This window comes from Loxodonta africana, chromosome 25 (genome assembly GCF_030014295.1).
Source record: "Loxodonta africana isolate mLoxAfr1 chromosome 25, mLoxAfr1.hap2, whole genome shotgun sequence".
Classification (NCBI taxonomy): Eukaryota; Metazoa; Chordata; class Mammalia; order Proboscidea; family Elephantidae; genus Loxodonta; species Loxodonta africana.
The window spans coordinates 26,197,894-26,224,782 of record NC_087366.1 but is presented as its reverse complement, the minus strand read 5'-3'; the positions used below and the strand labels follow the sequence as shown (position 1 = coordinate 26,224,782).

At 43.2% G+C, this 26,889-nt stretch overlaps 1 protein-coding gene across 2 annotated transcripts in view; it reads right to left on the bottom strand.

Moving 5' to 3' along the window:
• Positions 1–26,889, bottom strand: part of ASTN1 (astrotactin 1) — a 388,929-nt gene that overhangs the window by 184,387 nt on the left and 177,653 nt on the right. The window contains exons 6-8 of one of the 2 annotated variants that reach the window (XM_064276603.1): positions 21,374–21,523; positions 20,153–20,344; positions 9,118–9,202 (exon numbers count right to left, since the gene is read on the bottom strand). In XM_064276603.1, the coding sequence (XP_064132673.1) occupies positions 9,118–9,202; positions 20,153–20,344; positions 21,374–21,523 (427 nt within the window). The remainder of the gene's footprint in view (positions 1–9,117; positions 9,203–20,152; positions 20,345–21,373; positions 21,524–26,889) is intronic. The other variant, XM_003410879.4, reaches the window with a different exon arrangement.

The window sequence follows — 26,889 nt, the reverse complement described above, 5'->3', positions numbered from 1 at the left end:
GGACTGCTCAAACTTATCAGTGACATTGAAGTTGCACTGCATTAAATAATGTGCTCAATGTGAGGGTCCCTGCTTGGTGTTCAGACAGCCCTTTGTTACACACAGTTACAAAGATGTTTACAGTACAACACTTTGACCTGAATTCTAGACCCTGAATCACTTTCTCCTTTCCTCCTAAAACAGGTTAAAACAGAGGGTTCTAAGATAGATACTTAGAATAACTTCTGCATGGAAAAAGTTTTGAGAGAAAAAAAAAAATTCCACACAGACATTTTTTAAGCTTGCTTCTTTATCTTCCCGCCCCCTCCCCAATTTGGTGATTATAAAAGGAATACATGCTCATTGTGAAATTATGGGACAGAACAAAAATGTTTGCAGAATTTTAGGGCAGACGGAAGTAGGAAGAAAAGCTTGATGCATAGAAAAAGAAATTGGGAGGAAATCTGCCAAAATGGTAATGGTAGTTTTCTCTGAACATGAGATAATGAGTGAACTTTTTCCTATTGATTTTAAAGAAAAAAGATAAATAGCCAAGAACTCCAAAGGCATGGGAAATAACAGCATTCTCAAACCGCATATTCTTAGACTGAAACCAAGGAAGCTGAAGGTCTAGTGAACATTCCTAGTGGAAAATACGCCTTCGGTAGAATATATAAATTCAGGACACTATCTGGAAAGCACAGGCAAGACATAAAACATTCATTTTTATAAAATTGAAACAATTTATCTTCCATTCTTGAGCAGATGGGATGGTAAATTGAGGTTGATTTAGTTTTCACCCTGGTGGTCATGTTGGAGGAAATATGAGTGTTCTTGCCTCCAGCATTGTTTAAAATAAGTCTCTTGGTGCTGTGACTGGACCAGGCAGAAACCACAGTGGGGTAGAGGGTCACCCCTCCTCCAGAGGGTAGGCAGTACTGTAGGTGGGCTGCAGACACTTGTCACTCATGGGGAAGAATGGGGGTGAGGATGAGTCCTCTCAGTTCTGGGGAGAGCGGGTACAAAGAAGCAGATGGTAGACTCTACAAATGGCCACCCTCCCATGTACAGCTGATCATTCTGACTTTCAGTGTTACATGCACTTCACATCACTGTCTTTTAAATTTTTACTTTTCTAGCTGATTTATCTCCAGTACCCAGCTGTTACTGTAAAGCTTGACCTCTAGCTATGTGACCTTGGACAAGTTACTTCACCTCTCTGGTCCTCTGCCAATCAATAAAATGCAAGGATTCCTTTAGGATGCACTCAGCCACTAGTCTACAAATCTGTCCTTATTTTCATGGGAAGGGGACAATGCACCTGGTAAGAGTATGTGGAGACCCCATGTCTTGCCTAGAAAAGATTCTTTAGTCTGAGTGTGCTGCAAAACCATTTGGGGGAGCTTGTCAAATGTACCACTTCTGGGTTCTCTCCCAGACCTACAAAAATAAAAATCTCTGCGGGCAGAAATCAGGAAGCAGTACTATAAATAAGCTCCTCAGGAGATTTTTAAGTAGCTGGTCTGTGGACTGGCATCTCGGAGTCACTAGCTAGGGTGTGTTTTTGCTCTTGTATCATCCAATGTAACTAAGAAGTTACAGTTGCCTCTAGGAGGAGAACAAAGGGCATCACGCAAAATAACCACATCCAAGGGTAGCACTAGCTCAGCGAGTGCTTTTGTACAAATTAATATAGGTGCCCATCTGGATAACTGTGCCCTTTGGCCCCTTGGCAAACATGGTCTAGATTTCAGCTCTTAGTTGCCCTCAGCTGGATGTCTTTCCGCAATATACAGAGTATATCACTGTACTCAACCAACTGACCACGCTTTCTGAGAAAATCAATCAAGTTAACTATGTCTTCATTTAAGCATATCCCTGAGAACAAGGTACAGATTTTTCCAGAGCCAGCTGGGGGGCATGAACCCACTAAACCTGTCTGAGGAGATACTGGAAGCCAGAGATCAGTTTTCAAGCACTCTGTCACTGCCCACTCCTTCAGAAGGGTATCAGTTCTTCTAGGGGTCAACATTTTGGCTGGAATCAGGTTACAGCAAAGTCTCTGGGAAGAGAAAGAACTGGGAGCTTTACGTTTAATTCCACGAGCCTCCTTCTTCAATTTCGAAACTGAAATGGGCAGGGAGAAACACAAGCTAGATTTCCATTGACTGTAAGAGAAAAGGAGGAAAAGGGAGGGAAGAAAATAAGAAAGAGAAATAAAGGGCCAAATAAATACACTGGAAACTCTTGTCAGGAATAAGCGACAATGACTAGAAGGAATGCGAGGCATGTGGAGAGAGAGACGCACACACAGAGAAAAGGGGAACAACAGCGAGCTAATGGGAGGATAATTGCATTTGTGGATGGCATGGCACGGGCAGGAGCCGGGCACAGACGGTGAAGTCTGGGCTGGAGGGCAGGGCAGGAGGGCGCCCAGAGATAACGCAGCAGAGGCAGCCTGGCCATCAAGTCTTGTCCAAGGGGTTGGGGAAAGGCCAAGGGCGCATTAGAGACACATAAACCAGCACAGGGGTGAAAGGTAAGAGCCAGGCAATGAGCTAGAAATGAGCAAAGGAAAAGTCAGAGAAATGTCATATGTCATGCAGGACTGAGTCTTTTTTTTTTTTTTAGTAGCTTAAAGCAACACTCATTTATTATCTTACAGTTCAGAGTAGAAAGAGCTCTGGTGGCTCAGCAGTTAAGTGCTGGCCTCCTAACTGAAAGGTCGGTGGTTCAAACCCACCAGCCACTCTGCCTTGGGAGAAAGATGTGGCAGTCTGCTTCAGTAAAGATGTACAGCGTTAGAAACTCTATGGGGCAGTTCTACTCTGTCCTATAGGGTTGCTACGAGTTGGAATCTACTCGACAGCAACGGGTTTGGTTTTGAATTTCATTCAGCTCAGAGATCTGACACTGGGCTAAAAGGAAGGTGTTGGCAGGGCTGCATTCCTTTCTGGAGGCTCTAGAGAAGAATCCATTTCCTTGCCCTTCCATCTTCTAGAGGCTGCCCACATTCCTTGGGTTGATGTCCATTTCCACCATCTTCACTACCATTTGTGTGACTCTACATCTGTCATCACAGCTCTCCGATCATAACCAGGAAAGCTTCTCTGCTTGTCTGAGTCACTTCAGAAGAGACTTTGGGCTGTTCAAAGACCACCATACACTGCCTAAGACCTGGCCTTGGAATGAGAGCTACATCTCAGCCTTCCAGTCATTGGCCTAAAATGGTGTAGGGCTTGCACTAAGATTGTCAGACAGTGGAGAGAAGGTTCTTGCTCAGTTTCAGGTGGCCAGCATAAGTGAGGATGGGCTTTGGTTCTCTTTGAGTAATCAGTAGAAGTTGGTCTCTGCTCAACGCCTAAAACCCAGAGGCAAAGGTAACCTCCCCCATGGGTTATTGCTCTGATAGGGGTCTCCAAGAAACTGTTAAGGACATCATTCAGAGAGGGTCAAATAAAATTACCCCCTGCCAGGAAGCAAGATAGAAGGGTTGAGGTTAGCCATGGTGAACACAGCCCTCATTCTTGGCTTGGAAAGGACACTGGATTCTATGTCTTGGGAACTCTGTTCCTTATATAGATTTAGAATCTCTAAGCAGCCACTCCTGGGGGTGGGGTGGGGGAGAGGTGAGGAGCAGGGAGAAGCTTTAGAAATAGAAGGAGAAAACATTTAGCACCTAAGATAATGGAAAGGTCATATTAAAGCAGCCTGGGTGGTTATGAGTGAATGTGAGCGTGTCTGCAAGTTTGTATGTGTGTGTGTGTGTGTGTGTAAGGGGTTATGTACACGTGTGTGGCTATCTGGATATGCAATGGTAAGCGTGTCTCCTCCTGAGTAGGCAGTGAAAGGAAGAGGTATTCTGAGGAGCAGGGCCATTCCTGACAACAGCTTCGAAAGCTTTGGCGTAAGCACCTGTTCATTTTCCACAGCAGATTTCTTTCCATCTCCTGAATTATCACTCTATCACCATCCTTCAGCATTGAAATCTAGAGGCTTTTTATACTTCTCTAGTGAGGAATCCCCTTGGTATTGCCCTCTGTAGCTGAGATACCAGAATGAGAAATAAGAATATTATTTACCAGGAATCTACAAATGCATGGATTTAATTTAATTGTGGTGTTCTGAAAATGTATCTAGGGGCCCTTGGGTACATTTTTAATTTAACAAAAAACATTATTATAGGCTTTCTGAGTAATCTCCAAAGTAGCTAAATAAATTTGTTTCTTTTCTTTTTCTAATATTTTCATGTAAACCAATCTCTCTTGCCTCCTCTACTTTCATTTATTATCTTCATTTCTCATCTGAAAATTTTCAATTTGTCCTTATTGTCCTAGCAAACAAGTAGCAAATGCTGACTCTAACAGTCTCTGGCTGTGTCGCTGCAGCCACCCGGAAGGTAGACAGAAGACATGGTAAACCCACGCGCTGGGGTACAACCTTTCACCCTTGGTACTTTGTTTGGCAACCGTGCCACGGGTTGTGTTGTGGCAGGAGATGATTGATTTTGTTGCCAACCTCAAAGACCGGGGCTGTAACCTCAAATATCCCATGTTCTTTTAATAACACATTAGAAATCTGTCATCCACGACTTTGTTTAAATCTTTTTGAAGCTATTTTTACTTTTAGTGAATAGGACCTTGTTGTGTAATGAGTTCAATGATTTCACCATCTGCCATCTGGAACCCATCACCTAAGTGAGCTGGGGCAACCAGCTTCACCACTCCAATCAATGAAGCGATGTCTCAACCTGCCTGGCTTCTCCTTGGGCACTGTTGGTAGAAATGGAGTCACCAAGAAATGACCCTGATCCCCTTGATTTGCATTCCTTGTAGGTATGGTTTCCAATTCTCTGTCATTCTTTGTTGTTTGGTCTTAAATATTCTTATCTACAGGATAAATTCAGGAATAATTTTTGTTTGGAGACTCAAACCAAAAACAAACAAAAAACCAGATCGGTTGCCACAAGTTAATTCCAACACACAGTGACCCTATAGGGCAGAGAACTGTCCCATAGGGTTCCCATGGAGCAGTTGGTGGATTCGAACTGCTGACTTTTTTGGTTAGCAGCTGAGCTCTCAACCATTGCGTCACCAGGGTCCTGGAGAATCAAAGTAAGTAAAAAGCTAGATAGTACCAAGAGATTTTACTTCTGTTTTTTTTTGTTTAGGTTTGTTTTGATTTATTAGAAAGGGGCCAGAAAAATAACGTGTAGTAAGGAGATAAGAGTGATCAGCTACTAACTGAAAGGTTGGCAGTTTGAACTCACCCAGCAGCTCTGTGGGAGAAAGACCTAGAGATCTGCTCCCGTAGAGATTACAGCCTAGAAAAGCCTCTGAGGCAGTTCCACAGTCACACAGGGTCTCTATGAGTCAAAAACAACTCGCAGGCACCTAACAAGTGAGAAGATACCCCATCAAGCATACGGACACCTTGGAACTTCATAGTATACGTGGGGCTTTATGACCAAACCCTTAGCAAACAAGACCTTTGGAGATCTAGTCCTTGCCCACTTACCAACTCCTCTCCTGTCACTGTAAACTGAATCCTTAAAGCTATATTAACCTATTTATTTGCTATTCCTGGAAAAAACCCATGTTTCTTTGTTTCCGTGCCAATAGTGGGTTGAATAATAGTCCCCTAAATGATATGTCCACTTGGAACCAGTGACTGGAACCTTATCTGGGGGGGAAAAAAAAAGTCTTAGCAAACGTAATTAAGGATCTTGAGATGAGATTGTCCTGGAGAAGAGAAGGGGAGAAGACACACAGAGAAGATGATGTCAAGATGGTGGCAGAGACTGGAGAGATGCATCTACAATTCAAGGAATGCCAAGGATTGCCAGTAGCCCCCAGAACCTATGAGAGAGGCATGGAAGAGATTCTCTTTCAGAGCTTCCAGAAGGAGCCCACCCTACTGACATTTTTATTTCTAACTTCTGTCCTCTAGAACTCTGAGCAAATAAATTTCTGTGGTTCTAAGTCAGCCAGTTTATGGTCATCTGTTATGGCAGCCTCAGGAATCTAGTATAATGCCTTCACCCATGTTGTTCCCTTTGCTTAGAATTACCTTTGTTACCTATCAGATAGAACAGCTCAAAATGTAACTTCGGTGAAACTCTTCCTTATGTTCTCATGTAAGTCACTTCGTCCACTATAATCCTTTATTTCAATATGTCTTAGAATTAATTTCCATTGTATGTTACGTGCCCACCTACCTATCTAGACTACTAGTTCTTCCAGACCAGAAACCACATCTTCTCGTAAAGTAGATGAGAAGAAGTAATCTAGCACAGCCTGACCCACAATAGGTAATGAAAAGAATATCTGTGGAAAACATGAACGAGTAGGAGAATAAATGCTGGAATGCAGTAGAGAGAAGGTTCCTATAAACAAGCTGGGTTACTTCTACGAAAAACAGGAATAAAAGGTCCAGTAATGTGGAGAGCAAGACAAAGGCTGGATAGAGTTACCCAGCCTAAATCCTCTGCCTCACAGAATCATCCATTTGTAACTCTTTATACCAGTGCCCTTGATCAATTTTCTTCCTGGTTTGAAAGTCACAAACGCTTATTGCTACTTTTCCCCTGATACATTAACCTAGATTTTTCACAAAAGAATTGGTTTTAACTATCATTGGCCTAGGATTTGGTTCTGTTCCAAAAGAATGGTCCACTGTTTACACATACGCAATACAGAATGTTAAGTGAAAAACATAAATACCAGCACGTGTGTTACTTACCTCCACCTTCTGGAACATTAAATAAAATATTCAGGAAAACCAGACCTACCGTTGATTTTTCAATAATACCCCAATACGTATCATCAGTTGGGAATCTGTCAGGCAGTTTTCAATTCAAGTGACAGTCTTCACAGTCAAACCCATGCTGATTAAGTTTGTGTGAATCATTTAAAGAAACGTGGCATCAGATCCCTGATTTACATCAAGATGTATGGCATCTTCTACTTTTCGTTTATCTTGTCATTTTATGAGGGAAATGCAGTCATTTGGTAGTTTTTTAAATATACATATAAACTCATGCTGCTTTTCACTCCTGACTCCATTATCCTCAAGATAGTCACTTTCTCCCTCGTCCTAACAGTTGCTCCATTATTTTATTAGTGCCCAAAATGAGACCCTGTAGACAGTGATGATCAGGGAACAATGGAAATTATAGATGGAAATGACAGATTAGGTCTCCTTGTCTATTTCCTGGGGCTAATGTTCCTGTCAGTCTGTAACTCAGTGCTTTAGCTTGTCTTGTTTTAAATGACACCAATGCCAGGGCCTCCACCATTTCCCTTGAGGCTCTTGTCTACATCCTAAGACTGTCTCTACACACAGCCAGAGGGAATGACAAAGCCTTGTGCAATTATCAAGGGAAGTCAGGCCCATCCTCACATGATCTGTCTACAAGGCAAGAGATGTGGAGGCTTGAGCCATTAACCACCAAATCCAATCACTGGATCATTCAGGGCAAAAAGTGAAATGCTGTTTTCTAGTTGTTTTTCTTCAGCAGCAAGTTTGAGGGATAAGAGATAGTGAGGTGTTTTATCCTTCACCCTCTACAATACTCTACTCCATAAGAATCGCAGTCAACTGAAATTCTCAGCAAGGCCATTACATAAGCTGAAATTCTTTCTCTCTAGCAACTATGCAAGCATTTCTGGGCATTAAAAAAGGCAAAGGACTAACCTGCTTTAAATAGTGAGCGGCCCTCTTTATTTATATCCCTCTTGACATCTACTAGCCACGTCTCCTGCCCTTCTCACCAGTCTTTCAATAACCAGTCCACTCATAGGTATTCACCCTTCTACAAACACCTTTCTCTAAATTTTGTCGAGTTCTTTCTGATATAATCTCAAATTCAGTCAAAACTGAGCAATCCTTCATTTTCACTAACAGAAAAAGTTCATGGCATTTTGACTTTCCCAAGCTTTCTGACCTGTGACTCAGGTTTCCTTTCCCTAACTTCGTTCTCTCCTGTCCTTATCCCTCAACTTCAACCCGTTCCAGTACATTTGCCCTCTTCTAACGTCTGTGGGCATCTATCATGCCTTGACTTAGTCATCCGCTGGCCAAGCTCTCAGAGTTGAGTTCTTCTATCCCTTCCTCATAAATCACTCCCTTGTGCTCTTCAATCATTTTTATTGCTCTTCTCCAAACTCTGACCCATTTGTCTCCATATTTATTACTTCGAGGACACCAGGACTATATTCAATATTCTAGGCTTAGTTTCACCAGAATCATACAAAAGGGGCTCATTATCCACCTCATGGATGTGATTCCTCCATGAATATGACCGAAATTACACTGGTTTCTTTTTTTCCACCTTGTCAGACTGCAAACACATATCTAATTTGCAGTCCAGTCAATCACTCCCAGATGTCTTTTGCTCTGATTTCTTTCTAGTTGTCCTTGTTCCATTGATTGTTATTACTAGTTAGCATTTATTAATTCTTCCTCCTCCTACCCCCTCCATGGTCCAGCCAATGCAGAAGGCAAGCACTCAGCATCCAAAACAAAGTGGAAAGTTGCTTTAAAAAAGCAACAAAGGAGGGAACTACTTCTATCCTTATCACATGTATCCTGAGAGGAAGTAAAGGTTTTACACAAATATGGTAATTGGCCATCAAACAAAAATACTATCTTACTCAATATAGAGTACTCCCTGTGCTTTGGCATTTCACCCCTGCCGACAGTGTTGGTGGAAACAAGTTTCTACTCATGTCAGTCTCGCAAAGTTTGTTGAGCTCTGGAAGAGCTACAATGGAGTCTGTGTGCCTTCGCGTGTCTCCAACAAAATCATCAGTTAAGTTCTGCCTGTGGAATCCTCATGGCTGGCAGTGGTGTGAAAAAGAAGAGAGGGACAGCTTGATTTTCAGATCCCAGCTGGAGGCTGCAGGGCTGCGAGTCAGAGGCATCATCTCTTGACTCGTAAATGGAGAAAAAGATGATATGGACGTCATTGGAATGGTATAAATATAGAAATGCACGATGACATTTATACCCATCCACTGTTCAGAATATCACCACCCCTTTAGTTTTATTCCTCTACACGCAGTTGCTCCACATCATGTCTGTGCAAGGGAGCAGTGATATCTTGGGAACCAGCTAACTGGCCATTACCCCACTTACCCCTGGTTTGTCCCCCATTCATTGCGAATGCAGAGGTGCTTGTGTACTGGGTCCTTCATGTAACCTTCGTAGCAGAGGCATTCCCCTTAGGAACAGGGTAAGAAGGAAGAAAGAGAAACATGAATGGATTGATTAACATGTCTGTGTTTGAGAAAATTTATATGAAATGATGAGACACTGTTACTAACGGAGGCACAAATGGGACAATAAGTCCCATTATGTCATATATTCCTCTCTCCGCTGCCCACCTGAATGAACACACCCAACAACCTCCATTTTCAATCAGGTGATGATATTCACTGGTAGAGGAATCTCACATTTACAAAGCACCTACTATGTGTGACCTGTAAACACAAAGATCAAGAACTCTTTGAAGGAAGGCACACTCTTTTTCATCTTGATTTCCACACTACTCAATACGCCCCAAGGCACATACCAGGTGATCAATAAATGTTCAAAGACTGTGCAAGTGAGTTAATTCATCAACTATGTCTAAGAATCTTGAAGAACAAGTATTATTAGCTGCTTTATGCTGATAGGGGAAACTGAGGCTTGCAAAAGTTTACTGATTAGTCAACAGCTTGTAAGTGGCAGAGTTAGGATTTGAACCTGTGTCTATCTGACTCCAAAGGTCTTTTTTGTTCCCTACAGAATAACTACTATATTTAGAGGAGGCCACCTATACCTACTATTGTTTTATAGGAACTGTAAGTTTTAGTTTTTAAGTAAAAATGGCTATCTTGAGCTGGCAAATAGAAGGATCACCTACAATTCTATTTGTTTAAGATATTACTATGCTTTATTATCACTAGTTACTCCTTCGATACACAAAGAGGTCCATGAACCCTCAGAAATTGTGTGCTAAACTGTACATGGGTGTATGTGCATTTTCCCAAGGCAGGATTCCCTAACATCCATCTGGTGTACAAACAAATCCGAGACCACCAAACAATTAAGAATCATTGCTCTACTTAATACTGATCTTAAAAAAAATAGTTGCTGCTGTCTTATACTAGTAATTCCTTATACGTGGTCTGTATCCCCACAATACTGAGACCACTTCCACCAAAGCACTAGTTTTTACTCTTTTGCTGGCTGGTTATTTAATTTTTAACTGGTGAAAGAACAAGGTATGACTTTCCGAAATTTGTAAATTTGTCCTAAGGAGACAATGGGTAGATAGTTTTCTTTATCTCCTAAGAAATAGATGGTTAAATGGATATAAAAATAGGACAATAGCTTTGAGTGTGATTTTCTTTTTCCAAAGATAAAAACCCAATAAAAATCAAGTGAACAGGACTCACATTTAAGGGAGAAGGGCTTGACACAGGATCTGAGAAAAGTGGTTTTTGTTAGGATCTTAGTTCAACCATTCATTTCAAGACTGAATCATAAGCTACTACCCATCCGGTCCCCAATACCAGGTGACCCTCATTCTCTGCCCTGACGCCTGTCCAGCTCAATGTGAAAGTGAGTAGAATGAAAATGAGTAACTTCTTGGTTTGTGAAGGGTCCACAGAGAGTATTAGATCAGCACTTGGTTTCCTGTATGGCAAAGACAGTCTTCCACATGAGCTAGATCCACAATGGACTAAAAGTTACTGGCTTCAGTGGTACTGAACTATATCTGAAAATGGTCAGAGAGCTATGAGTCAAATATACAAAAACACAGCTTGAAATTAAAAAAAAAAATTTTTTTTTTTTTTTTTGAAATTAGGTAGTTGATAATAAGGCATGTGGATTAAGACTGTTTTTCTGATAGAAGTAAAGATAAAGAAAGCAAGTACCAGCGAGGGCAAAGGAGAGAAGTACTAGGAGCCTGGCTGTATACTTTTTTGGTTCCAAAGAAAGCATGGACACTAGATTAAAATACACAAGGGCAGGAACAATGTCGCTTTCCCCCCTTATAAATTGTTGTTAGCTGCTATCTAGTCGGCCCCTGACTCGTGGTGACCCCATGTACAATGGGATTGGTCTATTGTGATCCATATGGTTTTCATCAGTTGATTTTTAGAAGTAGATCGCCAGGCCTTTTTTCCTAGTCTGTCTCTGTCTAGAAGCTCCACTGAAACCTGTTTACCATCACAGCAACACTCAAGCCTCCACTGTGGGACAGGTGGTGGCTGTGTATCAAGTGCCCTGGCCGGGAATAGAATCCGGGTCTCCCACATGAAAGGTAAGAATTTTATCACTGAACCACCATTGCCCACCACATATGAATGTTGCTGTTAGGTGTCATCAAGTTGATTCCAACTTGTGATGACCTCATGTGTGCAGAGTAGAGCTGCTCCATAGGATTTTCAAGTCTGTGACCTTTTGGACAGATTGCCAGGCCTGTCTTCCAAGATACCTCTGGGTGAGTTCAAACTACCACTCTTTCAGCTACTAGTTGAGTGCCCAACCATTTGTGCCACCTAGGGACTCGTCCCCATATGAATAGGGCTTCAATAAATACTTGTGAAATGAAAAAGAAATTAATTACTTAAAGGGCTTGCCCTGAATTCACAGATACTCCTGCACCCTCAAGAAGCAGATAGCTAAGCCAATTAACGGGCACAGATATACCTCTCCCTTAGTGAAAGATCCTCTTTTGATTGTCCTTGTGGATATTTCAGTACGAAAGTAAAAAACAGGAAGTCATCTTGGGAGGGTGCCAAGCCCATCACTCTGACTCTTAGAATTGCCTTGGCTGGACACCTAGCCTAGAATTAGGGACTAACAAAAAAGGGAGTCTTCTACATTTGATATCTAGTTACCTTAAAACATGTAAAAATAAATTCAGGAACAACTCAAGCAGAGCCTTATTTTGCTAATGATGGCAATATCTATGATTTGTATAGCGCATTTACCTTTCTCAAATTGCCTTCATAGGCAATATCTCCTTATGAGGCTTCCATCATTCATTACTATGTGGGGACACACCACAGCAACAGATAAAGCTTTTCTCCATATCATGGATATGCAGCCCAAAGTCAGAAAAACACAGAAATTTTAAAACATACCAGGCTAGAGTTTGAAGATATCCAAAATCTGCCTCTCATGTAAACCTCATTTCCAGAACCCACCAAACTTCCCTCTTCTGTATCCCTCCTCAAAACCAGTGGACATGATGAGGAAAGTTGCTATGGTAACCAACTGCTAAATCTTGACTTTAAGAGGGGTTTCATGCAAGCACAGGCTCTAACTGTTAGCTGTGAATTTTAAAGACCCCACAAGGGTGTTGGATGCCCTCCTAAGCTAGAAGTGTTACAGGCTCTGCATCTGCTGTGACAGATGGTGGGGAACACATGACGCGCCGGCTCCGTGGTGATGTACATAGGAATCCAGTGGAGAGACGTGTCATGGCCACAGAGAAGTGCCCAGCCGGGATAGAGGGAGCCTGCAAGAGGCAATCAGAGGCAGTACGCACTGTCCAAGAGTAGAATCACACCAAAGTGTGACTGGTACAGGGCCTGTAGCTTGCTACACTTATTTTTTACCCCAAGGACAAATGCCTCAGTTACTTTGTATGATGGGCTGTGCTTTCCGTCATTTCCCATTCTACAGATGAAGGACTGAGACACAAATCTCAATCAAGGATTAATGAAAGGCCACGAAGCTAGGGCTCTTCAGGTATGATGCGCTCACCATCAGTTCTTCATGAGGTAAATGCAGATCCAGCTCAAAAGCCCTAAATCACCTCTGTCCTACAAATAGCAACTGACTTTTATTAAATGGAATTGGGTGTGCTTTGTCTAAAAGGGAAATCTTTGTAAGACATCTGCACTCAGAGAGTGTCTAATTACCTGGTCTCCTTCCCCTGTGGAGACATCAGGCAAGAGGCAGGCTCAGGGTCAAACAGTCCACCCAACTTTGGGAGGGGAGATAGCAGGAAACATGCCAAAAACACACCCTGAAGGAAAACACTTAAATGGAGACAGAAAAGTGAGTTTGGAATGAGTGGGCAATCCAAGTAGCAAGAACAAAATGGGGGCTGAGCTATCCCGCCAAAACCAAACCAAACCCGTTACTATGGACTTGATTCTGACTCATAGCAACCCTATAGGACAGAGTAGAACTGCCCCATAGAGTTTCCAAGGAGCGCCTGGTGGATCTGAACCACCAACCTTTTGGTCAGCAGCTGTAGCACTTAACCCCTATGCCACCAGGGTTTCCTATCTGGCCAAATTAGGTTCAAAAATTAGGGAAGGCTACAGAGAGGCAGTGGTTCACAGCAAACCAAGAGGAGGTGGGCTGGCTTGAGTCTGGAAACCTGCTCCAGTCCCCCTCGCCAGGTTTTACACATTTCTATATGGTTGGGTCTGGCCTATGGAAAGACCTGGGACAGAAGGGACTTCAGCGAACATCTTGAATGGAGATTAAAGCTTGATTCAGCTTGGAAGGCTGTGCTCCTCACGGACAGACAAAAGCTACCTATCTTGTAAAGGGTGATCAGGGTCTGTGCCCAGGACAGATAGATGATGAGAAATAAAGCTGGGGTGTGAAGCCTTCACAGCTGCCCATGTGGCAGAACAGAGGCCAGGAATTGAGTGGAGAGAAAAGTCGCTGAGACTTAAAACCAGGTAGTTTGTTTCCATCAGAAACAAAACAAAATAAAACAAATAACCACAACAAAGAACCTTAGAAATCCCAGGAAAATGAACTTCTGGCTTGATACAGCCAGGGCACTAGGCCATGTAACCTTAGTGCTTTGCCGTTAGCCCAACTTGGCCAGACACAGGCCTGTGGGATGCAAACCTTGGAGGGTCTGGAAGAGAATGTCAGCATGTAAGTTAGCAAAGGGCTTCATCTGAGGGCTAGTGCTCAGCTGCAGCTACTCAGAAGGGGAACAATTCTAATCCTTCTGGGGTGTCCTGAAGCATGAGCAGTGGGGAGGCAGGATGGCATAGTGATCATGAATGTGAAGATGGAGTCAGGCAGCCTGGATTTGAAGTCTGGCTCAGCTGTTAACAAGGCTAGTGACTATGGGCAAGTTACTTAACATCTCTGTAAAATGAAGATAAAGATACCATCTACTTCATAGCATTGCTGTGAAAACTCAATTACATAATTTAAATAAAATGCAGTGCTTGACACAGTGAGCTCTCAATAAATGCTTTGCTGTTAGGTGCTATCGAGTTGGTTCCAATTCATAGTGACCCTATGCACAACAGAACAAAACACTGTCAGGTCCTGCGCCATCCTCACAATTGTTGCTATGTTTAAGCTCAATGTTGCAGCCACTGTATCAATACATCTCGTTGAGGGTCGTCCTCTTTTTCGCTGACCCTCTACTTTACCAAGCATGTAAGATGTCCTTCTTCAGGGACTGGTCCCTCCTGATAACATGTCCAAAGTATGTGAGATGAAGTCTCACCATTCGTGCCTCTAAGAAGCATTCTTGCTGTGCTTCTTCCAAGACAGATTTTTCCTTATTCATTATTCAGTTTTCACATGCATATGAGGCTATTGAAAATACTGTGGCTCAGGTCAGGTCAGGTGCATTAGTCCTCACACTGACATCTTTGCTTTTTAACACTTTAAAGAGGTCTTTTGCAGCAGATTTGCCCAATGCGATAAACGCGACCTATGATTATTTTTGCTGCAAACCACTTTTTCCACACGTTTCTCACTGGTTACCCCACCTGAAAGGGCAGGTGTGGAAATGGAAAACAATGTTTAATGAAGTGTTAGTTGGATAACCTGGGAATCTAACCCACAGTCATCCTGAGTCACCAAAAAATCAGGGACACACCTGTCAAAAGTGAGGACTGCTAGAACAGCTCTTCTTAAAGGAGAGACACTGTAACAGGTCAAGCTGTACTCAGCAGGAATTGGGGGATGGCTGACAGCCCTTGGGATATGGGCCTGCATTTATCAGGCAGACCCAAAGTCAGATCAGGAAATTTATGGACCTTGATGATTACAGTAACATGTAACACCTGCTAGTGTTTACTATATGCCAGGCATTGGGCTAAGAGCTTTAAGTACATTATATCCCTCCCGAATAATATTTTGCTAGAATGTAAATGCAGTGGGAGGCTAGAACAGAAAACAGATGAGCAAGCTTCCTCCAGCCCCAGTCCTTACCCAGATTCCTGACACATCTTGAGAAGGTCCATGTAGCCATCCTCTATACATTGGGATGGGAGGACATGAAGAGGGAGCACAACAATGCTCATTTGTTCTCTCCTTGTTCTGTCCCAGTGTATTCGTTTCCTGTTGCTACTGTAGCAAATTACCACAAACTTAGTGGCTTAAAACAACGTAAGTTTATTATCTTATGGCTCTGTAGGTCAGAAGGCCTTACTGGGCTAAAATCAAGGAGGCTTTCTGGAGGCTGTAGGGAAGAGTCTGTATTCTTGCCTTCTTCAGCTTCTGGAGGATGCCCACATTCCTTGACTCGTGGTCCCCTCCCTCCATCTTCAAAGCTGCAATGGCAGGTAGAGTCTTTCTCATATCACATCATTCTGACTTCCTGTTCTGCCACTCCCACTTTTATGGAGGCTTGCGATTACATCGCCAGTGCAAACGGTTCATGCGCTCGGCTGCTAACTGAAAGGTTGGAGGTTTGAGTCCACTCAGGGGCATCTTGGAAGAAAGCCCCGTTGATCTACTTCTGAAAAGTCATCCACTGACGTCCCTATGGACCACAGTCTTACTCTGACACACAGGGGGTTGTCATGAGTCGGCATCAACTGGATGGCAACTGGGTTACTTGTTATCATTTTTAAGGTCAGTTGATTGTGTTGTTGTTGTTGTTAGGTGTCATCAAGTCAGTTCCAACTCACAGCAACCCTACAAACAACAGAATGAAATACTGCCTGGTCCTTTGAGTAGACAGCAATTCCCAACATATTTTGAGTGTCTTCCAACCTGAGGGGCTCATCTTCCGGCACTATATCGATAAGACAATGTTCCACTGTTATTCATAAGGTTGTTGCTGGCCAATTTTTTTTGTTGTTGTTAAAGTAGACTGCCAGGTCCTTCTTCCTTAGTCTGGAAGCTCTGTTGAAACCTGTCCACTATGGGTGACCCTGCTGGTACTTGAAATAGTGGTGGCATAGTTTCCAGCATCACAGTAACATGTAAGCCACCACAGTATAACAAACTAACAGATGAGTGGTACCAGCTTAATTCACTTTTGCCATGGATGTGCACATCTTTGGGAGTGCCTTATATGGCCTACCACACCTGGTATTCGGAACCACTGTGCAGGTGATGGATAGACACGTGCTCAGCTTTGGGACACTCTTTGGAAGGATTCCTGAGGAGAGCTCCAGGCACCAGAGGCTGCTCCTTTTCAGTGACTGAACATCTGTGAGTGAGTGAGTGTGAGTGTTTGTGTGTGTGTGAGATAGTATACACGTGTACTTGCACAGCTCCACATATCCATATGGGCAGACCCCTCAGCATGGCTGGGAAAGCACATGTCCCAACACTCTGACACTTTCAAGTAAGCTAGCTGGAGAATTGCAAAAATAACGTCGACTTGACTTTCAGCCAATTCCCACACTCAGCTCTTTGGAGAAACGCTCTAGGATGGAGTGTGGGAGGCGATAAAGTTTCTTACTGATGAGTGTGTGGGATGACCACATCATCCCATGTGTAGAAAGGAGCAGGGTGGTGGGGAGGAGGGGGGCTTTCCAATTCCAGCATTAATGAAAATAAAAGCCTTTGCAGCATTCTTTCTCAGTTGCTATCCAAAATGAAGATGTTGCACCTTAGTTCTGTTGTGGGGTTTGTGTTTTTATTTTAGTCTCCTTCCATGGCTTTCCGGTTGAAATTCATTAGTTTTCACGGTTATAGGGAAGCCACTAGCAAGGGATGGGCTTCCCAAAGTCATTTTCAGCTAGTATTAGAAATGACACATCTGGAAGGGACTGAAGGGTGGATGGGAGAGCTTCACTATAGACAAGCAGCTTCCTCAGTTTCTGGCACATGGAACAGAGATGCTCAGTAATGGCTTTTGCTTAAATCAGTTTTGAATGACAAATATGTCAGACCTGACATGTCTGGGGAAATTAAGCAACCCTTTATAATCCCACCTCTGCTCTGATTTCATGATGGATAAAATACAAATTCTGTCTTCTGTAGCTGTGGGACCTTAGGCAAGTCGTATCACATCTTCGCGTATTCAAGCATTGATCTAAAATAAGAAGGCAGGTCCAGCTAGGTAGGCAGTTTACATTCCACTACTAACCTGAAGGTCAGTGGTTCGAGCCCACCCAGTGGTACACGGAAGAAAGGCCTTGATCTGCTTTTGTTAAGACTTCAACCAAGAAAACCCTATGGAGCGGCTCTACTCTGTAGCACATGCAGTCTTCATGAGTCAGAATCGACTCGATGGCATTAAAAAAAAAAAAAATTACTGTTGAGTTGATTTATTTTTTGGTTTGGTTCAGCTTATCTCTAAGACCCCCTCTCAGCATAAAAAAATCAATCCCCTCTTTCCACGTGTAGTTAAAGGTGTGTCCTGTTTTTTCAACCCCAGTAGAAGTATTCAAGACCCTCTGGAGATCATTCTTCTCTCAGCAATGAGTTTAATAACTGAGATTGTCCCAAGTCCTTCTAATCCAAACCCACTGGAGAATTGGGAGACCAGAGACCAGCTCAGTAGCATGGCAAGGCCCCACCTCTGAGATTAGCTTTTTTCTTTCTCCTGAGAACACTGGCTTTTGGATATGGTGTACAGCCCATCTGTTTGGTTTGGTGTTCGCCTGACAGCGTGGGAGAAGCAGCAAGCAAGCACAGTCTTAGACAACAGATGTTTAAAATGCTGTACTTTTCCATACGGGGGCCTAGAATCTCTGTGATGGGCCCACGTAAAAACAACTTTCAGACATAAGAAGATGAACTGCAGGCATTGCATTTATCAGTTTCTCCCAAGAGAGATGTAATAACGGATTACATAGAAGTAGGGGCTGGATCTCTTAGATTTAATCTTTAGCAAGATCTCTCTACCACAGTACTGGAAGAAGATGTATGTATGTATGCGTGTGTGTGTCTGTGTGTCTTTGTGTATGTGTCTATATGTGTGTGTCTGTGTCTGTGGGGGTGTGTGTCTGTGATATGTGGTAAAGGATATAGATGACAGAGAGTTGGAAAAGTTGGTCCTGTTATGAATTGGATTGTGTCCCCTCAAAAAAGATATGCTGAGGTACTAAACCGTGGTATCTGTGAACATGAGCTTGTTGGGAAACGGGATCTTTTAAGATATTACCAGTTAACACGAGGCCACACTGGAGTAGGATGAATCCTAAGTCAATCTGAGTCATGTCCTTTCAAAAGAAGAAAAGAGACACAGAGAGACACACAGAGGAAGGAGAGCATGTGAAGATGCTGAGGAAGGTCTGGGGCACCACAACCTGGTAGAGACAAGAAAGCACCTTCTCCTAGAGACTTCTGAGGGAACAAGGCCTCTCTGACAGGTTGATTTGGAGTTCTAGCCTCCAGAACTGCCAACAGTAACTGTTGCTATAAGCCATCCAGCTTGTAGCACATTGTTATAGCAGCCCTCAGAAACTAACCCAAAAACCAAACCCATCGCCACTGAGCCGATTCTAATTCATAGGACTCTACAAGACAGAGCAGAACCACCCCATAGAATTCTAAGGCTGTAATCTTTTTTTTTTTTTTTAATCTTTACAGAAGCAGACTACCACATCTTTCTCCCGCAGAGTGGCTGGTGAGTTCGAACCACTGACTTTTCAGTTAGCAGCTGAGTGCTTAACCACTGCACCACCAGGGCTCCCAGAAAACTAATATATAGCCCTCAAGTACATCAATATTTTGCTGGGAGTTCTTAGGTATTACTTTATCATCTTCCTTTGCTCTAGGGCATTGAACTTCTTCTACGAAGGATCTATCTGTGGTACTCAATCTACTGGAAATGGGTCTTTAATAAGACTACTGTAGCTAAACCCCTTCTACAGTGAAAGTACAAAGCAGCTTGGAATGAGGGAACCATACCTGTGGGTATGCTGGAGCTCAAGGAAGCATGACAGCGCTCCAATGCACACCGGGCCTGCATCTGGACCATTACTCATAGAAGATCCAGCCCCATTTGATAGTACAAGAGGCTTAAAGATGCACATGCTCTTTGACCCAGTAATCTCTCTTCTAAGAATGTATCCAAAGAAAATAACTTCAAGTGGGCCCTGCATTCATATGTAAGGATGGTCATTTTAATAGCATTTGTAAAAACTAAAATTTTAAAGCAAATCTACAGCAACTGGTTTAGTTTTTTGGTAAATGTCAAATAACAGGGGACCATTTAAATGAGTTATGATATAGACGTACAAGGAACACTAAAAGTTCATCAAAGTTATTTATTGAGGACTATTTAATGATTCCGGAAAACTCTCATGATAGAATGTTAAGTGGAAAAAAGGAGGAAAACGCTACTAGATCTAGTACTTTCCCGAGCCTCTAAAAAAAGTCACATACAGAAAAAAGATTGGGGGGAAGATATTAAAGTTTTAAGATATTTATCTCCAAGAGATAGAATTGTTGATGGTTATCACTTTCTTCTTTAAGCTTTTCCTAAACTTTCCAGATTGTCTACAATAAGCATGCATTAATTTTAAAATCATAAAAAAATCTATCCACCACCCAGTAACCCAGTGCCATCGAGTCGATTCCGACTCATAGCAACCCTATAGGACAGAGTAGAACTGCCCCATAGAGTTTCCAAGGAGTGCCTGGTGGATTTGAACTGCCAACCCTTTGCTTAGCAGCCGTAGCACTTAACCATTACACCACCAGGGTTTCCAAATCTATCCCCAGTAGCTAAATATCCCCCGACTGATGACAAATGTACTGTGGAGACCATCCTAAAGTGATCTTTCTGGCTTGGGGCTACAGGTAGGATCCTTTCAAGGCATCTGCCAGAAGATGACCCCACATTTTAAGCCAACATGCTCGACGGCCCAACCACATGCTGACAGCTTGCACAGTGTGGGCTGCGGGCTCCCGATGGCAGCGGGATAGTTGGGTGGGATGGCCTGAGTTTTCAGGGAATGATTGCAAGAGGCATGATGTCTCTGACAGTTACCCGCTGCCCGGTGCTCCTGCCTACCAGTTTCGGGGTCACATTGGTGTTCGCAGGGGTCCAGGAGCCGCCGGGCACAGAGATCCATGGCCCAGGGCCCACTGGAGTTCTGCTGAGAGAAGAGCACCACTTGGGCAGGGTTCAGCCAGTCGCTGGCATCCAGCTGGCTCCCCTCCAGCAAGATGAAGCGGCTCCCTGCAGCGGAGAGAGAAATCACACCCATGTGTAAACACGCAAATGTACAAAAGTCACTGGAGATGGAGAAAAGGCCATTATGCACTTTAGTCCCAGTTGGAGATCGTTACTGCCACCAGCCCTGGCCCTTGATTACCTCCAGAGCAAGGGCTCAGCAGATGGAGGCTCAGCCGTCATTTGGACTGCAGTGAGGCCAGGTGGATTAGGCCCTCCTGTCCTATCATCCCTGCTGTCTTGCCCCCTCCCGTCTCATCCAGGAGTTGCTAAGGGACACAGGGACAGAGTAGCTCTGTGATGGCTGTGGCACGGCTCCATCAGACCCAGCCCCAGGCACTGGCTCTCATCCAAGAACAGGGGCCTGCTGCCTGTCTTTGCTTGCCATGAAATAGCAGGCCCCTAACACTGGGAACAGTCCCCACCTGTTTTCAGCCTCGCAGCAACTGAGAGAACAGACATTAACAAGTCAATTAGGTACTCAGGGCTTAAATAATTCAGGGACTCTCAGAACTTATATTACTCCCTCATTATATTGGGGTCTCCCTGGATGAAAGTAAATTATTGCTTCAGAGTTCTAGGCTTAGAGCGAGTTACTGCAATTAGGAATTTCCCACCTGGGCATACCAAACTGAAGCATAGCTAATCCTTAAACACCTCTACTACTCCACTTAGCTCTTCCCCTCTCAAAGCTAAATGAACTTCAGCACCTACCTACCTGTAGCTAGTATGCTCTGCATTTCTCTACAAAGACAGGGGCTTATTTCAAAACAAGCAAAATTGGCATTAGGCACAAAAATAGAGGAGGTGATATGTTCAGTTGTGTTTTTTTTTTTTAACTTACTTATCTCATGTATGGACATCCTGATTTTCCCCCAAGTCTTATTTATTTGGGTTTATGTTTTTATTTAATGTGTGTGTGCGTTTCCTGTTATAGTAATAACTAACAGTGATCCCTGACTTCTCTATTTCTTGCCCAACCAAAAAACCTTCCTCTTTGGGGAAGGTGGTCTCATCTCAAAGAGGTAGGCTTACCATCGGCGATCAGGTGCTCGGGGACATGCAAGGTGATTTTGACAACCAGAGGGCAGCTGACATGAGAGGTGCACACAAGGCCAATCACACAGCTGGTGATGCTGATCAGCGTCAAGGTGGTCTTATTCACAGGACTCCGGGGAGAGCCCACTGGAAACAAGACAAAAGCAAGGCACATGGAGGTAAAAATCTCAGCATTGAAAGTCCAACTTGCCCTTTCGCTCCTTGACTGTCCTCTCTGTAGAGCCTGGCAAAGAGGGGAGGCAACTGTCAAACCCAGCCCAGGGTGTGCAATGTCTGTAGCTGCATGACCTCTGTGACCTTAATCCCCATGGAACACCATATTATTAGTTGGACTCAAAGAGGACTTGGTCAACTAGTGGCCCTCAGGGTCAACAATGATCTGTTGGGTGCAAATCCTCTGCACTCTTCCTGGGCCAGGTTCATAAGCGAGTATAAAAGGAGGAAATCTCTCCCTCCATTTGTCTCATTCCACCACTCTCATCTGTCAGTTTGTTGTACTGTGGTGGTTTCTGTGTTGCTGTGATGCTGGAAGCTATGTCGCCAGTACTTCAGATACCAGCAGGATCACCCACGATGGACAGGTTTCAGCAGAGCTTTCAGACTAAGACAAGACTAGGAAGAAGGACATGGCAATCTGCTTCTAAAAAAATTGGCCAGTGAAACCCTTATGAATAACAGTGAAACACTGCCTGATAAAGTGCCTGAAGATGAGCCCCTCGGGTTGGAAAGCACTCAAAATAAGATTGGGGAAGAGCAGACTCCTCAAAGTAGAGTTGGCCTTAATGACAGAGGATGACACAAAGGACATCATACATGAAGAAAACCAAAGGTCATTAAAAAAGACAGGAAAGAAAGAAAAGACCAAAATGGATGTCAGAAGAGGCTCTGAAACTTGCTCTTGAATGTAGAGTAGCTAAAGCTAATGGAAGAAATGATGAAGTTAAAGAGTTGAACGGAAGACTGCGAAGGCTCAAGAAGACAAAGTAAAGTATTATAATGAAATGTGCAAAGACCTGGAGTTAGAAAACCAAAAGGGAAGAACACACTCGGCATTTCTCAAGCTGAAAGAACTGAAGAAAAAAATTCAAGCCTTGATTTGCAATTCTGAAAGATTCTGTGGATAAAATATTAAATGATGCAGGAAGCATCAAAAGAAGATGGAAGGAATACACAGAATCACTGTACCAAAAAAAAAAAATTGGTCAATGTTCAACCACTTCAGGAGGTAGCATATTGATCAAGAACCAATGGTACCAAAGGAATAAGTCCAAGCTGCACTGAAGGCATTTGTGAAAAACAAGGCTCCAGGAATTGATGGAATACCAACTGAGATATTTCAACAAATGGGTACAATGCTGGAAGCGCTCACTCGTCCATGCCAAGAAGTCTGGAAAATAGCTATCTGGCCAACCTACTGGAAAAGATCCATATGTGTTCTCATTCCAAAGAAAGGTGATTCAATGAAATGCAAAAATTATTGAACAATATCATTAATATCACACATAAGTAAAATTTTGCTGAAGATAATTCAAAAACGTTTGCCTCAGTACATCGACAGGGAGCTACTGGAAATTCAAGCCAGATTGAGAAGATGACATGGAATGAAGGATATCATTGCTGATGTCAGATGGATCTTGGCTGAAAGGAGAATACCAAAAAGATGTCTACCCAAACCTGTGTTTTACTGACTATGTGAATCATAACAAATTATGGATAACATTGCAAAGAATGGAAATTCCAGAACACTTAATTGTGCTCACAAGGAACTTGTACATAGACCAAAAGGCAGTCCTTCAAACAGAACAAGGGGATACAGCATGGTTTAAAATCAGTAAAGGTGTGCACCAGGGTTGTATCCTTTCACCCATACTTAATTCAACCTATATGCTGACCAAATCATCAAGAAGCTGGGCTGTATGAAGAAGAACGGGGCATCAGGATTGGAGGAGGACTCATTAACAAGCAGATGACACAACCTTGCTTGCTGAAAGTGAAGAGGACTTAAAGCACTTACTGATGAAGATCAAAGACTACAGCTTTCAGTATGGATTACGCCTCAACATAAAGAAAACAAAAATCCTCACAATTGGACCAATAAGCAACATCATGGCCAATGGAGAAAAGATTGAAGTTGTCAAGGATTTCATTTTACTTGGATCCACAATCAATGCCCATGGAAGCAGCATTCAAGAAACCAAATGACACAATGCATTAGGCAAATCTGCTGCAAAAGACCCCTTTTAAGTATTAAAAAGCAAAGATGTCACTTTGAGGACTAAGGTGTGCCTCATCCAAGCCATGGTATTTTCAGTCACCTCATCTGCATGTGGAAACTGGACAATGTATAAGGAAGACTGAAGAAGAATTGATGCATCTGAATTACGGTGTTGGCAAAGAATATTGAATATACCATGGACTGCTAAAAGAATGAACAAATCTGTCTTGAAAGAAGTACTGCCAGAATGCTCCTTAGAAGCAAAGATGGCAAGACTTCATCTCAAGTGCTTTAGACATGTCATCAGGAGGAACTAGTCCTGGAGAAGGACATGCTTGGCAAAGTAAAGGCTCAGCAAAAAAGAGGAAGACCCTCAACAAGATAAATTGACACAGTGGTTGCAGCAATGGGCTCAAACATAGCAACAATCGTGATGGCACAGGACTGGGCAGGGTTTCATTCTGTTGAATATAGCATCACTATGATTCGCGACGAGCTTGACGGCACCCAACAGCAACATTTGTCTCATTGGAGGTCCCTGGATGACACAAATGGTCTGTGCTTGACTACTAACCTGAAGTTTTGCAGTTCAAACCCACCCATCAGTGCCCAGAAGAAAGGCCTGGCAATCTACTTCTGTTAAGATTACAGCCAAGAAAACCATATGGAGCACAATTCTACTCCGTAGTATATGGGGCTGCTATGAGTCAAAATCAACTCAGTGGCATTGGGTGTGCTTTTTTGTTTGTTTTTGGTTTTACCTTCTTTGCTGAACTTCATCCTCTTGCTAAAGGGCAGTAGGAATGCTGAACTCTCTTAGTTCCCATCACTTCAGAGAGGGTGCTCTCCAGAGAGCATCTCCTCCAGGCCAGTGCCTCAAACTACTTCTGAGCTTGAGAGCCTTGTGCTGACTCTATGGGAGTGAGTTGTACCAAATGACCCTTCTTCTGTAGAGCCTGGAATGAGGGCAATGAGGGAAGGTAGCTCTGTGTGTGTAGAGGTTTTGTTGTACCAGAAGGCTTACCACAGTCCTGAAATCATGGGAGTAGGGTTGTAAGTGGAAACTTAGGGAGGAAACAATAATTGCTGGGGAATAAGAAACACTCCCAGACTGGAAGAAGGGAGCAGGCTGACTCATTAGGCGGAGAGTATATGGGAGTATGTAGTAAGGTGTATATAAGCTTATATGTGACAGACTGACTTGATTTGTAAACTTTCACTTAAAGCACAATAAAAATTATTAAAAAAAAAAGAAAGAAAGAAACACTCCCAGGTGTTAGGTGGAGACAGGGGTAAGGAGAGAGGTGTTTTTGCTATTACTTTGGTTTTGGGGAGTCTTAATTTTTTTTTTTTTGAGGAGATAAAATGGTAGCAAGCAGAGGGATCTTTTCTCAGATGTGAGAAAATAGAAAAGCAAGGCAAGTTTCCAACAGAGTTGTGTGGGTCCTTTGCAATTTTCTTCTGTTCCGTGTTTTATTACTGACAGTAATAAAAGGCATCTATTAGGAAGCACTAAACAAGTGGCAGACGCTGTGCTAAGTGTTTTACATACATTATTTTGATTTTAATATTTGCTTCTTTACAACAAACCTTTGCACATGTACAGGAATTACCCACTTTATAGAGAAGGAAAATAAGTCTCAAAGAGATTAGCCTCCTAGTGAGAATTAACATTTATGATGCGGTAACTAGGTTTCAGACAGTATTGCTCAGGGCTTTACACGGATCATATCATTCCATATTCACCACAGTCTGGTGAGGCAGCTCCCAGAGAGGAACAGAGGGTTAGAGAGGCTATAGGGTGTATCCAGGGTCAAGCAGCTATGAAGGAGTTGGGACTGGGATCAAAATGTAGGTCTAGCTAAGGCTTTAGCCTATGAGGAACAATGCATTATTCAGTCTCCAATGGAGACTATGGAACTGCTGTTCTCAGGTACACAAGGGGTGGGTTTGGTCCATGGCTGTACCAGGTATGTTGGGAGGGAAAGACTCAAGGGTAGCAGTCCACCTCTGGGTCCTCTGGCCCAGTCGTACCTGGAGATACTCTCTTCCCTTTAGTTTCCTTTCATCATGGAGGAAATACCTCACATTCAGCAATCTGCATTTCCAGCCCAGCCTGGCCCTCAGCAGCACACCCAGCACCAGGACATCCCTCAGGCACTCAAATGCAATGTAGCCAACACTGAACTCACCATCTTCTCTCCAAATTTGTCCTCCTCCCATTTCCATTGCCTTGTGAAGGGCACTGCCATCCACTCGGTTCCCCAAGTCGAAAAATTCCATCACATCTAATTCATCCCTCTCGTTCACAAGCCACACCCTCCCTACCAACGGTGTCATTAAATCTTTTGCATTTGCCTCCAAAATGTCTCTTCTCTTCATTCTCTCCATTCCTATCTACTCCTCTCGTCTAACATCTGGTTATGGCAGTAGCCATCGCCTAGTTTCCCTGCCTTAGTCTCTCTCCATTCTCACTTATCCTCCTCACTGCCCTCAGAGTGATCCTCCACAAAGCCGAGCAGACTAGGGCAATACTCTTTAGAAGCTGCAGTGACTCCAAGCGAAGCATCAAGTCCAAGGCCCTTGGAGTCAAGGCTGTGTACTTCCTGGCTTCTGCTGATCTTCCAGCCTGATTTCCTAAGCAACCCACAAACCTGCGCCTTAAGCTTCACTCTCAGAAACTACTTACAGCTCCTTGACTAGACTATCATCATTTACGTCTCTGTGACTTTACACATATTATTTCCTCCTCCACAGAATGCCATTTTGTCACCTTGTCAGCCTGGTATACACCTAGTCTTCAAGTCTCAACTCATGCAACATCTCCCTGTAAACACTTCCCGGAAAACTTCAAGAACAGATTGTCACTCATTCCTTGCTGTTCCTTTAGCCCTTGGTGAGCTGTGCCTTTATAGTCCTTATCACACAGCCTCGTTTACAGGCACTCGCCACTCCCCTGTAATTGTAATGATCTGCTACTGATCTTCCTGTCTTTCTGGCCCTTCTGTATCATCAGCTCATAATCCAGCATCTCTACCTGGCTTCAACTTCCAGTTGTTCCTATTACCCACAGAGCCAAAAGCACATTCAATAACATGACATATGCATAGTCCTTTGATAGCTAGCCCCCTTCTCCAGCCTTATCTCTATCACCCCTGTGTGCACACCTTCTCTCTCTCTCTCAAGCATTCTCTAAATATATATATATATATATATCCCAAACTATAGCTGCCATATTGAACTACTTTTACTTCCTTGAACATACCATGTTCTTTTG